Raw genomic sequence first — 14,656 nt, forward strand, 5'->3', positions numbered from 1 at the left:
AGGCATAGTCTTCATTCACAGAAGCCATAGCCATCACTAAAGCCTATTCGTATACCCAAGCAATAGACATCACTACTCCAGCCAGGCCCTGATCTCGGAACAGCTGCCAAAGTTCACTATAGCAAAACTGAATGCAAGGTTTTCCTGTATATATAGTATATTTCAAATTGTGATCACTGATTGAGACAACAGTCCCAGTATCATAAAATACAGATTTGCGTTGTTTGCTATCTAGAGAACAAACATCTCTTAATTTCCTGGTGAATTCCTCAATCTTTGTGATCGTCTCTCATTATTTCCTAACATTTCATTCACTTAAAAAGGAAAACTGGCAATAATCATTTCTCGAATAATTGTTCCTCCTTTGGTCTCTCTTCGCTCCCAGTATCCTTTTTTAAAGAAAAAGCAGAAATCAAATTAAGTCGTACCGAGGCAAAAATAACTTTACTGTCTTAACTAGAAATAAAATTACGAAAGGCTTCAGAATCAATGTCAGAGTAAGTCAAAGAATACATTCATCAATAAAGTTTTATCTTATACCCAGGATAAGCAGGACATGTTTAGGGCAAATTAGAACTCGCTAGGGATGTCATCACATTTTCGACTTTTGGCTCTCTTTTATTTCTTAGGCTGTTTTCTAATTTCCTCTTTCCACACATGACTTTCATCATGGTCTCTATTTTCATAATTGAGAATAGTATACTATTATTGTACAAATAAATACAAGGTATGCGAGTGTTCGATCTTTCTTCCAAGAAGGATGCCTTAAGAAAATTTATTCCTTCCCTATTCTGCGCTCCTCTTGCAAACGCCTCAGAAGAGAGTCCTTTTCTTCTTCAGGAAGTGCATTGAACATAAATATTGATTTGTCCCCAAGGTCATCCTGCCAATTCAACAAGGCAAATGTCAAGGCATGAACCAAATCATCATGGTAGTTCAAAAGAAACACCAATTTAAGAAATGGAATTGAATCTGATTGCCTTTGATTACTCCTAGGCTGTAGCCATCATTATACACTCTTGAAACTTGATAGATGGACTTATATCTGACTGCTTTCTCTGTTCTTGGGGCATTCTTCTCCACCCACATTATGCTGGGGGTTAATGCATCATTACTTCAAACCTTGATCTCCAATCACAATCCCCAAGACACTTTACTGAATCTTCTAATGGTGGAAATTGGTATGTGTATGAGGTCATTAAGCTGGATAATGTCTGGTACTAGCAGGCATGCTCTGATAGAGCGTCACATGGGTTCAAATTCATCACATATTTCCTTTCTTTTTCTTTCTTTTTGGGTACATTCAATTAGCTGGTCAAATGACCCACATGATGCTGGCGGTTAATGCACCATTTCTTCAACCCTGTATCTCCAATCACAATCCCCAAGACGCTGCTAAATCTTCTAATGGTGGAAATCGATATCTATATGAGGCCATTAAGCTGGATAAAGTCTGACACTAGCAGGCATGCTATGAAAGAACACCACATGGGTTCAAATTCATCACACATACTTCCTTTCTTTTCTTTCTTTCTGCATAACCCAGGGAAATGTTACATAACCAATGAGATATGCCAAATATGATGAATCAAAGGATAGCATATCGCACCATCCTGGGTGTAATGTGTCCAGAAAATATTGCAATGAGACCAATTGTTAAATAAAAAGCCTCCCCAACCTACAGATTTGCCCAAAAATGCTATGCTGTTTGGAAAGGAATGAATTCACAACCATCTCTGCAAAAACTCCCAGATCGAAGAAAATCTAAACAAAACCATATAACAATATCATTCTCTCATAATCAATTGACCTTCAGCTGGAATGTGTAATTATTTTTCATCAATTAAAATCCAGGCATCCTTAGCCGGCCCTAAGCTTCAACTACATCTTCTTTGACTTCACCATCCTTGCAGGTTGAGACTATTAAGTTGAGTAGGAATGGTCTCAGTACTAGTATATTTTAATCATAAATCCTGAGATCAGGGCAGATATTTAGGCAGCCACAATATTGTTTGCTAATTTGTCCTGTATACTTTGTTAAAGGTTAAATAAAATATCAACTTCAATGATATGCCCCCCATTCCTGATATGCAAATATGAGAATGCTTTGTATGTCCTTTTTGACTATTTATGAACCTAAATATATCATCACAACCACTATCACAATACATCTTTGCATCCAAAAGACTAAAATTCCCCATATAACATCCTTTTCAAATATCATTCATACAGCTGTAGAACAATTTCCTAGAATGCATGTCTCTTGTTGAGAAGAAAACATTCAAAATTTTCAAGAACATTTGTCTCCAGTTGGCTAGAAATTAGGAATGTAATGTCTAACCAGATTGCGTAAAGGAAAAAGCAATGAGCTATACCTTGATTGGCTGGGTAAATTTTCTAGCAGTAAATACTATGAACAATGTCATCCAAGTAAACAGCAACGGAAGCTCAGCATTTCCATCCAACAACCCTGACTATGATCCATACATGCACCAAAGACATCAGCATAAAATTAAATTTCATTGTCCTCTAAATTAGCTCCCAAGCAATATTCTTAGGACATTCAACATGTCACTCATGTCTTAATCCTAGCCCGCCTCTATACAGTTTCTCCATTCTACAATGAGCATATCCACTGTTGTAGATACTTAGCATACAATACGTATAGAATACGTATGCCAAGTATTCTAAGTTTCTTTTTAAAATACTTAAGAATACGTATTTTATAGATAAAATATGTTAAATACTTAGAATACGTGTAGAATACTTAGAATACTTGTAAAATATGTTAAATACTTCTTAAATTTTAAAATACTTCAGATTATTCTAAAATGTATTCTAAACTATGAGCATATCATCTTGTTCTCGACATTTCTACATGCCATGGAATTCAAACCAAACTATATTTTTTTGCCTTCTTTTACATGAATCTAATAAAAACAAGTATACCAGATGTCCCAGCAGAAGAGATGGGATGATAAAAACCAAAATTGCAGCCTCCAATTTTCCATAGCATAGCCCTGTGAGGTATTAGAAAGCTTAATTAATTGGTACTCTGACTTATAATGCTTCTAAGAACTTGCAAACATTTAGACTGCATGCCAAATTGTTTATATTCAGGCAATTATTGCAACGATGTCAATATGATTATAAGGCTTTCACAGTATCTCACACACAGGAACAGCAAAAATTGAACTCTTCAGAGTCAAGTATCAATGAGAAACATCTAGAATCCATGGTTCCATGATGAAGAGTAAAATAAATGGTTGAATCTGCTGGAAAATGTTTTATGTTTCTCTAGTCATCACATCAATGATAAATGTGTTGATCATACTTTTGGGAAATTATACGAAATAAGAAAGGCGCAATTAAATCAATCCACTGGAAGATGTTCTGAGTTCTCTTGTCATGTCATTGGTCTAAAAACAGCTTTTCCACAGAAAATACTTCAAGAACTTCTACAAAATAACACAGGCGGAATTTAAAAATTGCAATCAATAGTGTATGCACCTTCTTTAAACACCAGTCCAGTCAAGGCTGCAAATAGAGGTCCAACTAGCCATATTGCCCACTGGTTTTGTACCACATAATTCACAAGACTCTCATGTTCAGGTGCTGCAAACTTCAAAGCTACCACTACTGAGCCTAGTACACCAGCTCCCCACAGCAGTTGCAATGCTCTCTTGATTGGCGTTACATATATATGGATGAGAAGCAACGAAATGCCCAATCCTCCAGCACCAACCCCATATAAGATGTCTGAACCATTCTCTACAGTCACATATAGCAAGCTATCCTTCGGTAAAAAGGCTCTTGATGCAGCTGTGACAAATGCAACAGCTGTTGTCACCAGCCCTGCTCTGTATAAAAAAACCTGCACTCAAGGATGCTTTTTAGAAAGGATTTTCTATGAGAGAAACTTCAAAACGAACATCGGTTAAATTTACTGCTTTGCCCATATCCATAATGAAATACGGGTATGAAATAATTATCAATAAATCATGTGTGCACTGCAAAATTGTAAACAAATTAGAAGCCTTCTCTGCTGGCTTCTATCACCAGAAAACTAGCAGCATGCAATCTCTCTCTAGGACGAATTATATTCTACATTAGCCTCAAAGATGCAAACTTTGAGCAACAAAGATATGTAGACCTGAACAACAACACTTGAAGAGGTGGGATATAGCTAGACTCTCATTCTGGAAATAATTGCAATGGGACGGAATCAAATTGCAAGCAGGAGAGGAATAGTTAGCCTGAGGTTGCAAACACTCATAGACACGTAAAAAAAATTACTTGAGATTTTTAATGGTACTAAATTGCAGTTCTCTCCATGAACATTTGAAACCTCAATAAATTTCCTGATTTTGAGCATTTAATAATTATCTAATTACATGTTTATAATATGATCATACGACACATAATTTCCCAGAAAAGATACTAGAATCAATAATATTCTGTCATCTCTTGCTTCATTTAATGATATTCTTCATCTTTCAACTACAGGAGAGGATGCAAAGTTGTGATGTCCTTATTTCAAAGACTTAAAACACAACAAATGGAGAAAACGACCTAGCTAAACGCAATTTTCCTACCTTTATACATCCTAATTATGCAGACAAAGGTTCTTATTCATAATCAATGTAATCATCCATCATCGATGTTGAAAAAAGTTTACAGTAATCTTACTTCATATGCTGATTTAGTAAAAAAGCCATAATAAAACTGAGACAGAGAGAGAGAGAGAGAGAGAGAGACCTCGCGTATATCAGCAGAATCGATCGACCAGGGTCCATAAACGCCTTGGAAGACCTCAGTTTCCCCGGAGGTAGAGGAGGAGGAATCGTTGGAAGCAGCGGAGAGGAGAATGTTTCTCTTGATGGATAGAGGTGCATGAAGCCTAGAGGATCCATAGCGGAGCTGACATCTTCGATTGAAAGAGAGGGATGGCGACGGTATTGCGGATGCAGGGAAAGGGCAAGGGCAAGGGCTAGGATTAGGGTTAGGGTTAGGGTTAGACAGGAGATGCCGTGGGACATGGGCAGGAAGATGCAGAGTGAGGGAAGGAAGAAGCAGAACCATCGCTTTGATTATGGTCGGAAGGCGAAGGGGTAAGGGGTTGGGTGGTGGGTTCGAATCTCAGTTCAGTTGCTCAACACAAATAATGAATGAATGGATGGAATGGAATGGATGGTAGTAATTACTAAATACTGTACCCACAAAAACACAGTGTGTGTTTCTTGCTACATGGATATGGATCTTTAACAAAAAGAATGATTAATTATTCCTCCCTTGTTTGGCCGTAGAATGTCATCTCGATCCGTATTGATACAAGGGTCCATGTTAAACACAGAAAAGTGCCAATTGGGCGCCCATGCATGGTCCAAGTTCGCACTTTGGTTTCTCCCAAAATTCACAGCTTTCGATGTTTTTGCAGAGTAAACCAGGACCATGCCCACTAACTAGTCAAAGAGAAGTAACGCTTGTTCGAAAAAAACATGTATATATAAAAGATAACGACTTTCCGGTATGTTTTATAGGATACGGTTTTATTGAGTCTGGAATCCTTGAAATGACGAAAGATGGTGGGTGCCGTCTCTCTATTGCATAGAAACTCGTGCTTTGCCGCAATGTTATTGGGAAGGGAATTTGGAACCATCAACTCAAGCCCAGCGAATTTGGGCAAGTAGCTAAGAGTATGTAATAATGTATGAATGTCTCTCTCTCCCCCGCCCCTGTGTGTATGTATACATATGTACATACATATTCAGGCTCCACAACACGCACATACATACATCACACATGTCACACACACACACACACACACACACACACACACACACACACACACACACATAGTATGTAATATTCGTGCTTAGCCCAAACATTCTTGTGTTTGTTTTTACACTTTTTACCTTAACTTCCTTACCCTTAAAGAAAAATTACCTTATAATAAATAATGAGTGCAAAAGTATGGTATTTACCATACTTCGAGCGTGTTTTTTCCATACTCGAATGGTAAGAATGTTGGCGAATGCACCTACACACGCAAGAAAGAAGAAGAGCTTAAGTTTATTCACCGAGAGCGTGTGTGTGTGTGAGAGAGAAGAGAGAGAGAGAGAGAGTGTGTGTGTGTGTGAGAGAGAAGAGAGAGAGAGAGAGAGTGTGTGTGTGTGAGAGAGAAGAGAGAGAGAGAGAGAGTGTGTGTGTGTGTGTGAGAGAGAGAGACCAATTGGCCAGATGCACACACGTCTAGCCAATACCCAGGCGCCACGTCATACAGCTGACGTATATTGAAAGAAGGCTCTGCTCTCGCCTCTCTCTCTCTCTCTCTCTCTCTGCCTGTGCGTGTTGAAGTCTGGTTCTTTTTTAGGGTTAGGGTTTGTGTGTCTGTTTTTTTAGGGTTTGAGTTTTTTTGTTTGCGTCTTGTGTACAAAGGAAAGCGACAAGCCCGGAGATCTGAAGAAGACGACGACCACGAGAATAGAAAAGGAAGCTAATAAGAAGGGCTTGCGATTCTGTGATCAGACCCCCCCCCCCCCCTTTTGGCCTCTTCGTCTGCTTCTTTCTCTGCTAAGGTTCGGCCAGTAATTTTCTGAATCTCCTGGATTTTTTAGTTAGAAAGCCAAGGCAGAGAAAATCGACGGTAGGTAAAACAGGAATGGTATGAACTGAGTTCTTTCATTTCTCTGTCAAGGTGCGATCTATGTTGTCTGCGCTCTAGGTTTGGAGTTTCAACGATCCAGACCAACAGACAGATAGAGATAGACAGAGACGACCATAAGAAGAGAAATGAAGGAGCAATATAGATAAACATAGAAGGTCTCAACAAGAAGAAAAACAAGGCAATCGAAGAATTGAAGAAGAAGATCACAAGAAGCCAAAGAAGAATTTATTAAAATCAGAATAATAAATAGCATTCGAAGATCAGAATCAAAAGAATCCAAATTTAGACAAAAAGTCATAGTTTTTTTACGGAGTGTTCAGGCTTGAAACACGACAGCAATTTCTGACAGGGGAGCAGCCACAGTGAAACACATACAGGAGAACGATCAAAAGAAGAAGAAGGAAAAGGTAGAAAGAAGAAGAAAAGGTAGGAATTCGCAGAAGCAGAATCAGTGAGAACGTGGAAATCAGATTCCTAACTGAAATCAGAATCGGGGTTTAACAAAGGCATCTTTTTTGTTACACTTGTGCATGATGGTGAAGCTGAGGACATATGCCACTGCCAGTGCTGTTGGGGCGGCAGCTGTGGTTTTCCATGCTTTTCAAAGTCGTCGCCAGTTTTACCCAGCTATGCTCTACCTGGCTACCTCCAAAATTAGTCTCGTTCTCCTCTCCAACATGGCCCTCGTCCTCCTCTGCTTGGTCTGGCAAGCTCTCAAACTCATCTTCCTTGGACGCCTTCGTGAGGCTGAGATTGAACGACTCAATGAACAATCATGGCGTGAGCTCATGGAAATCCTTTTCGCTATGACTATATTTAGAGAGGAGTTTAACGTGGTTTTTGTTGCTATGGTGACTCTTCTTTTGTTTATTAAGGCCTTCCATTGGCTTGCTCAGAAGAGGGTTGAGTTCATCGAAACCACTCCATCAGCATCAAGACTCTCTCATGTTCGTATGGTCTCATTCCTTGTTTTGCTCCTTGTGCTTGACTCTATGTTCCTCTATGGTTGCATCTCCTCACTCTTGCAAACACGGCGCCCCTCAGTTGCCCTTCTCTTTGCTTTCGAGTAAGTGGGCATTTCTTGATCAGGTCTTTTGATGTTGTTCAGTGATTGATTAAGTAAACCAAATCCGTTTTCTTGATTAGAAATCAAAGTGAATTGAATTTTATTTCTGCATGAAACGAATAGAAATTTCCTTTTAGCAAAGGAAACTCCTTATCCCTGTTTTTGATAAGCGAAATATGTCTGAATGGAATCAGTCAAAATAAAGAGAAATTTGCGTTTCAGTTCTCCATCTCTAGTTTTAAGAACAATGATTTGTTGTTATTGTTTTCTGGAACAAAATATTTGTCACATAATGCCAGAACATGAAAGAGTTTTTGCATTAAACTAATAAAAAGATCCAAATATTTCTGAACCCAAATTGGTGAGAATCAAAATATAAGAATGAAATGTTTTAGAGTACTCATGTAAAAACAATCTAACAGGGAAAAGACATCTTAAAAGAATTTCTGTATGTATCATACTTTACAGGGCTCTAAGTTGGTGGGATACATTATGCATGAATATATTCGTAAAGAATGTTTTCAGTCATCATGCACCACATATTAGAATTTTGGGAATATTGTAGAATCCACGTATCTACATTAGCATGTCAACCATCAGTAGTCACCAAAATACCCTGCATCGACTTCTGGTCATGAATAAATAAAACGTATGGATTCTACAATAATTGTCAACTTTGGTTTTGTGTTGTCAGAAGACCAATGGAACTCGAAAGTGCATTTAGCACATTGATATAATATTTAAAGTTCTTCTGATTTAGTGGATTTCTTTTGCAGGTATATGATTTTGGCAACTTCGACAATAGCCATATTTCTTAAATATGCATTTTATGCCTGTGATATGTTCTTTGAAGGGCAATGGGAAAACAAAGCCGTTTTCACTTTCTACTTGGAGCTTGTGCGAGATCTTCTTCACCTCTCACTTTATTTAGTCTTCTTTCTAGTGATCTTCATGTGAGTACCACTTCTTACACTGACTTGTGTCATTCAGATTGTTTTAGATGTCTGAGCTATGAAATTAATGTGCACAGAAACTATGGTTTACCATTGCATCTTGTGCGGGAACTTTATGAAACATTCCGTAACTTCAAATCTAGAGTTTCTGACTTCATCCGTTACCGGAAAATAACTTCAAATATGAACGAACGATTTCCTGATGCAACCCCAGAAGAACTTAGCAGGTCCATTCTTGCAACAAGCATTTGTCTTTTATTTCATGTCTTGAATTTTATCTTTGTTTTCTGAAGATTATATATGTTTAGGAGTGATGCTACATGCATAATATGCCGCGAGGAGATGGTGACAGCAAAGAAGCTGCTTTGTGGCCATCTATTTCATGTGCACTGCTTGAGATCATGGTTGGAAAGGCAACAAACATGTCCCACATGCAGGGCTCCAGTTGTTGCTCCTGAAAGTGGACAATCTGCTGTTGGTGGAGATGGAAGGGCACCAGTATTACCACGACAACAATATCGACCACTAGAAGGTTTTCTTCTCCTTCCAGAAGCATGCACTTTGTAGAGAACTTGGCTGTGAAAAGAAGGAAAGAAAGAAAGGCTTTTAGCGCATATTGAAGGTGCAATGGTGGAATGCAGCTTAGATGTTGGGTTAATGCTAAGATGTAAAGAGTAGATTTACAGAGTTGATTTTAAGATGTTAATAAGTAGGAGTTTTTGGATTGAATTCTAAATATGCAAGCCTTAGAGAACTAAATTAAAGAATGTGAAGAACACCATTTGAAAAGTTGGTCTAAGCATGTAAGAACCAAATTGTAGATTTTATTCTAAGCCTGTAAACTCTAAAGAACCAAGTTGTAGAGTTGATTAGAAGATGTGATGCCTTTGCAGCTAGAGATGCCACGGGTGAGAGGAATGGAATCAGTGCTCGACAACATGATCAAGCACAAAGTCTAATGCCATCTGAGGCTACATATGTGGTGCCTGAGGTAGCTCGACTACAAGCAGCCGCAGCAGCCGCCGCTCAATACCAAAGTTCTTTTGTTTACCCTGCACTGCATGGTCGAGAATTGATCGGGTATACTATTCAAAACTATGGATTTAAGTTTCTATAAATAGCTCAAAATCCCTATCTGTTGTACTAGATGTTGAATGTTTCTTGACGATGGACTAGGATCTATGCATGTTTTTGGTAGTAGATTCTGAACATCTTATGATGTCACATTATGGGTTTTCTTAGGTACCCTGCGTACCTTTACTATGTTCCACAAACATATTTAGCAGCAACAGTTGGACAGACAGTCAATGAAAATGCCACTACAGGTGAGGCTCAACCAACTGAGCCTTCAGGGCATATAAATAGGGACTCTTCATCTCCCTCTAGTAGCAACAGTCGCAAAGGGCATCATTCTAATGATCTCAAGGGAAAAGCGCCAGCTGATGATGTGTCAAGGTAAAATGGACACAAGTTAAGTCCCTCCATCGTCTATCTCTAAGAACCATTTGTTAATACCTGAGCCTTACCTATCACAAACACTTCTGATTCTAGAGTAACATATTAGCAATGAGCCTTATTTTAAGTGCCTGCCAGTGATACACAAATTTACAATCAAAGGCAGCTTAGGAAATAATGCCTCATTTCCAGCTCTGGTCATTTTTTTCATTTGACCTTTATGGTTTCTCCCTCCCTTCTCTCTCTCTCTCTCAAAATTTGTTCCCAGATCCATAACATGTTTCATGTTCCATCTTTTCTATCTCTCTGGCAGTTATTGTTTCATTGTAAAAAGGATGTGTAAGCTGTTTGGGTGAGTTCATGGGTTTTTTATTATTTTATTTTTATTTCAGTTCAGCTGCGATATTTAGTATTGTAAAACGGGAAAGAAGAATTTTCCATGTTTAATAATTGTGAATCTTTGACATTCTACATGTCCCACTGATTTCAACTGGTCTAGCATTGTAGAGAAGCTAGAAAGTTGCTAATAGAAAATGAGACTTTATCAGTGATGCGGATTTCAATACGAATGTTCTTTATTACCCGAGTAAATGTCAGCTTTTATGTGCTGCCTTGGCTACAAGTTCTGAATTTTTCTGTCTCTTTCCAAATCAGCATATAAAGTCAAAACTTATTGTTGGAGACCTCATATCATAACTTGGCCTAGTGCGCATCTTTGAATGCAGCATGTCATGTACCTTGGAGGTAAAGAAAATTATCTGTGTTAGAATTTGACCCTTTCACTAGGAACACTTCCAAGTGTTGAGATATTGCCTGCCTATTGTGTATCGTAATTGTATTTTGAAGTTCTTTGTTTTCTTTTTGCCCCTTCTGAATTGCATATTTATCAATTGCATGGTAACACTAAGTGTGGATTATATTCCTTTTTAAAGGTTCACATCTTTACCATTGAGAAAAGGGAGCTTCAAGTTTTGCACACATGATAAGAAGAATCAATAAGAGTGAAAAGTCTGGCACGAAAATGGAGCATTTAAAAGCTTTAAGGTTGAAAGAAAGTGTAATTTGTTATCCTTCTTTATCAAAATGATATATGGTTTATATTTGGAAGTTTCAATATAATTTCATTAGATGTTGCGTGATAAATGTTGTAAATACAAGTGGGAGCATGTGCTACTTGACCGTTAGGGAGAAATACAAAAAATGGAGATATGTTCATATGCATAAGCGAAGTGTCCTAAATATGGAGTTGGAAGTCTTTTTTCCTTTGCAATTCCTCAAAATGCATGTAGAATGATTTGGCTTGAACTGCTTACCAGCAAGGACAATGAATGATAAATCCAGTGGTGTACACGATGAAAACTAAAAAACTTAGCATGATTGACTTGTTAACTAGCAGAAATTTTGGTTTAATGTAATTGCTATGTGATGAAGAGCTGTTTTGATGTGATTCTGAAGTATTAAACTTGATTGTCATTCTATTTCTAAAGTAGGAAAAATATTCAAAGTATCATGCTATGCAGGATCAGAAAACAAAAAGATGGATCTTACAATTTATTTTAAATTGAAGTCAACAATTTAATAAAATGGTCCAATCTTTGGAAATTATTGGCAAATATTATGATCAATCTTTTATTTTCTTCCTAGAAGCTAACCTTCTATATATCCAAGTCAAGCTAACCTTTCCAAATTTATTGTGTGAATAAGTAGAATGATGGTTAGAGTGCAGACTATATATGTTCATGAAGTTGGCATGTTTATTATGTTATTATCTTGGATAATATAGAAGGCACCATCAATATGCTAATAATCATGTAATACTAGTATTTGTCATTGAAATAATGTTTTAACGTTTACATCATGTCACAACACATTAGGCTTTTTAATGAAGGTTAACATAACCATGAAAAGCAATGGTTTTGAATAATCTAATTGAGCTGATGTTTCGAGTAATCCAATGATTGTATCAATGGTTTTGAGCAATTCAGATATGGACATTTGCCTTGTAGTTCCTATTGTTGTAGAAGCACCTTTCAACTCGTAGTCTTTATTCATAGGATACACAACCAACCACATGATAGGATATCTCATCAAGTCTTTGAGGCATCTCAATCACTATATGAGTTTGGCTATACTAGTTCATGGTATGGCATGATGGTGAGTCTTGCAAACGGTCTAGACATTAATAACCTACTCCCCCTTGGGTACAACCACGCGATTGACAATACTTTAATCTCTCATGAGGATTGTAATAAAGTAATACACCAAGAAATATGGCAAATTTACACTTGGTATAAATGGATCACCCCACTAGAGCCACTCCCATCTAAAATGTTGTATTATAAGGAACACTTCATGCATTTCTCTAAGTTAGGTTTTATTACATGACCAAAATATCTAGATGCATTCTTACCAAATGCACTAAGGGTGGTCATTGGACAACTTAGAATATCATGTCACCAACTTGAGATTGAGAATGGTCATACTAATGGAGTCCCTAGAGAGGAAAGGATATGTAGACTATGCCACATAGAGGTAGAGGATGAGTACCACTTTTCATGCAAGTGTCCAACTTACGCCGAGATAAGGGCAAACTAAACACGTCATATCTTGAGATGCATAATACCTTTTTTCCCCATTAATATATCATGCTTCAACAACTATGTAAAATGTATACAATGTGAGTGATACCCCTCCACTTCATAGGCAAAAATATTCGTAGTTCCTTAAATGATCATGTGTGTGTCTAAGTTAATTTAACTTAAGAAGCTCGTGGGGCTATATGTTTGCATTGGGTGGAGAGATACGTGGTTTTATGTGTTATTGTGATTCTACCATTGGGAGTGACGCCCACAATCCATAGATTAGCCCATTAATACAATGTTTATCGTCCCCTAAAACAATATTATTCACAATCGCAAGAGAATAAATGTTGGTTGGAAAAGATTGGTTGGCTAGCACATGTGCATCTAAGAAAGGAGTTTGAAGGTGTTTAAAGAGGGTTTCGAGCTTGAGACCCTCGACACGAACCGCACCCAATTCATTTGCTCGTTAGGACATTCGAGAACACTAAAGAAGAAAAAGGGGGCGAGGGGCAGTTGTTGGAATTTAACAAAACCCAAGGAAATTGGGGGCATGCTCGCGAAATAAATATTTTTAATAACATGAAAAAACTGGCTCTTTGGTATGGGAATCAGCACCAGCTGCAGCTATGGCCATGCCAAGCTTCTTCACTATTAGGGTTAGGGTTTGCGCTCCAACACAGAGCGTGGGGAAGCAGCAGAGCTTGCTCCCTCTTGTCCAGTGCTACTATCAGAAGTACAAGAGGAATACGCGGCGTAGTTTGATTTGTAAATCTTCCTCTTCTTCTTTCCTTTCACCCTCCTTGGAACGCAACAAATCAATTAACCCACGGTTTACTACTACCCCTGTATCCTGCACACAGAGGTCAATAAATGACCAATTGTTACGCCAACAAGGTGATGATGATGATGATTCGCTAAGTAGCCGATTTCTGAGTACCCTACATCTTATGTTCAGGTAAGAGAGAGAGTATAATTATGTTTTTAGAAAGTTGGTTCCTGAATATGCCACTCTTTTATTAAGTGTATGTTGTAACTTGTCAAATTGTTGCACCTGTTTTCTGTTTATTTTTGTAAATTGTGTTCACCAAAATGCACGCTTTGTTTTTGTTACGGGCACCGCCATATAATATCCCGTGGTAAGTTGTACCTAAGTTGTACCGTAGTATTCTACACACAAGGTGGTGCCCATATAATATCCCGTGGTAAGTTGTACCTAAGTTGTACCGTAGTATTCTACACACAAGGATAACAGTTTTGCTGTTATTTATCCGACAACAGCAAAGAAAAAGAGGGAGATTATACATACGCTTATACACACAAAACATGATTCCTACTTGAATGACATTTGTCTTACTTATCGGATATCATGGTAACTTGGCCAAAAACAAAAAAACAATGACATGTTACTCTGTCATTACAGGGATCTATTCAGTGGTCTTGTTTTCTTGTGGGAACAACCCGGAGAATTGAAATACTTGGAGTTCCCTTCACTGCAAAGTGCGGTAATATGTTCAACTCTTTTTCTGGCTCTTTTACATAAACCGTTATTGGGTTTGAAGTAATTCTGGGATTTAAGTTGAGGAACGGAAGAATTATTTGGACATTGATAGTAGCTTGGTTATAGCAAAAAAGAAAGTAATTACAGATAGTACCTGTTAATACTAAACCAGAAGGAAAAGAAGTAAATAGGAGAAGAGTCTATCTAAACTTGTACACACTAAGGAAACAAAGTAAGCATTTCTCACTAATATCAAATGAGCATGAATGCTGAAAATATGAATCTTATTTCAGATAGATATGAATATCTTTACAATATATCTGTAGTCATTGAAAATGATTCAAGCCACTGTAGAAACTTTGAGAAAAACAAAACCAAACTATGGAAAGAGACAAAAGCTTTTTTCTTTCTATACTTTGCGTAAGAGACCTTTGT

The 14,656-nt window shown here is 37.7% G+C and overlaps 3 protein-coding genes across 4 annotated transcripts; 2 read left to right on the forward strand and 1 right to left on the reverse strand.

Moving 5' to 3' along the window:
• Positions 1-430: 430 nt before the first annotated feature.
• Positions 431-5,118, reverse strand: LOC147847581 (uncharacterized). 2 transcript variants are annotated; one of them, XM_087339024.1, is made up of 5 exons: positions 4,759-5,117; positions 3,511-3,874; positions 2,950-3,020; positions 2,376-2,474; positions 431-883 (listed from the first exon to the last, which is right to left on the reverse strand). In XM_087339024.1, the coding sequence occupies exons 1-5, from the start codon at positions 5,080-5,082 to the stop codon at positions 776-778; spliced, it is 966 nt and encodes a 321-aa protein (XP_087195150.1). In that variant the 5' UTR covers positions 5,083-5,117; the 3' UTR covers positions 431-775. The 2 variants fall into 2 exon arrangements, with proteins under 2 accessions (XP_087195150.1, XP_087195151.1); XM_087339025.1 differs by lacking the exon at positions 2,376-2,474 and having other exon boundaries at positions 4,759-5,118.
• A 1,874-nt stretch (positions 5,119-6,992) lies between these two features.
• On the forward strand, positions 6,993-10,542 carry LOC147847582 (ERAD-associated E3 ubiquitin-protein ligase HRD1B-like). Its single transcript, XM_087339021.1, has 6 exons — positions 6,993-7,733; positions 8,510-8,686; positions 8,764-8,913; positions 8,995-9,218; positions 9,580-9,766; positions 9,929-10,542. The coding sequence occupies exons 1-6, from the start codon at positions 7,198-7,200 to the stop codon at positions 10,143-10,145; spliced, it is 1,491 nt and encodes a 496-aa protein (XP_087195147.1). The 5' UTR covers positions 6,993-7,197; the 3' UTR covers positions 10,146-10,542.
• A 2,792-nt stretch (positions 10,543-13,334) lies between these two features.
• Positions 13,335-14,300, forward strand: LOC147847583 (uncharacterized). The gene is made up of 2 exons (XM_087339022.1): positions 13,335-13,678; positions 14,144-14,300. Exons 1-2 carry the CDS (start codon positions 13,350-13,352, stop codon positions 14,283-14,285), a joined length of 471 nt encoding a protein of 156 aa, XP_087195148.1. The 5' UTR covers positions 13,335-13,349; the 3' UTR covers positions 14,286-14,300.
• The last annotated feature ends 356 nt before the right edge of the window (positions 14,301-14,656 follow it).

This window comes from Azolla caroliniana, unplaced genomic scaffold (assembly GCF_043228905.1).
Source record: "Azolla caroliniana isolate FFs.n. ecotype wild unplaced genomic scaffold, voAzoCaro1.0.p SCAF_844, whole genome shotgun sequence".
NCBI lineage: Eukaryota > Viridiplantae > Streptophyta > Polypodiopsida > Salviniales > Salviniaceae > Azolla > Azolla caroliniana.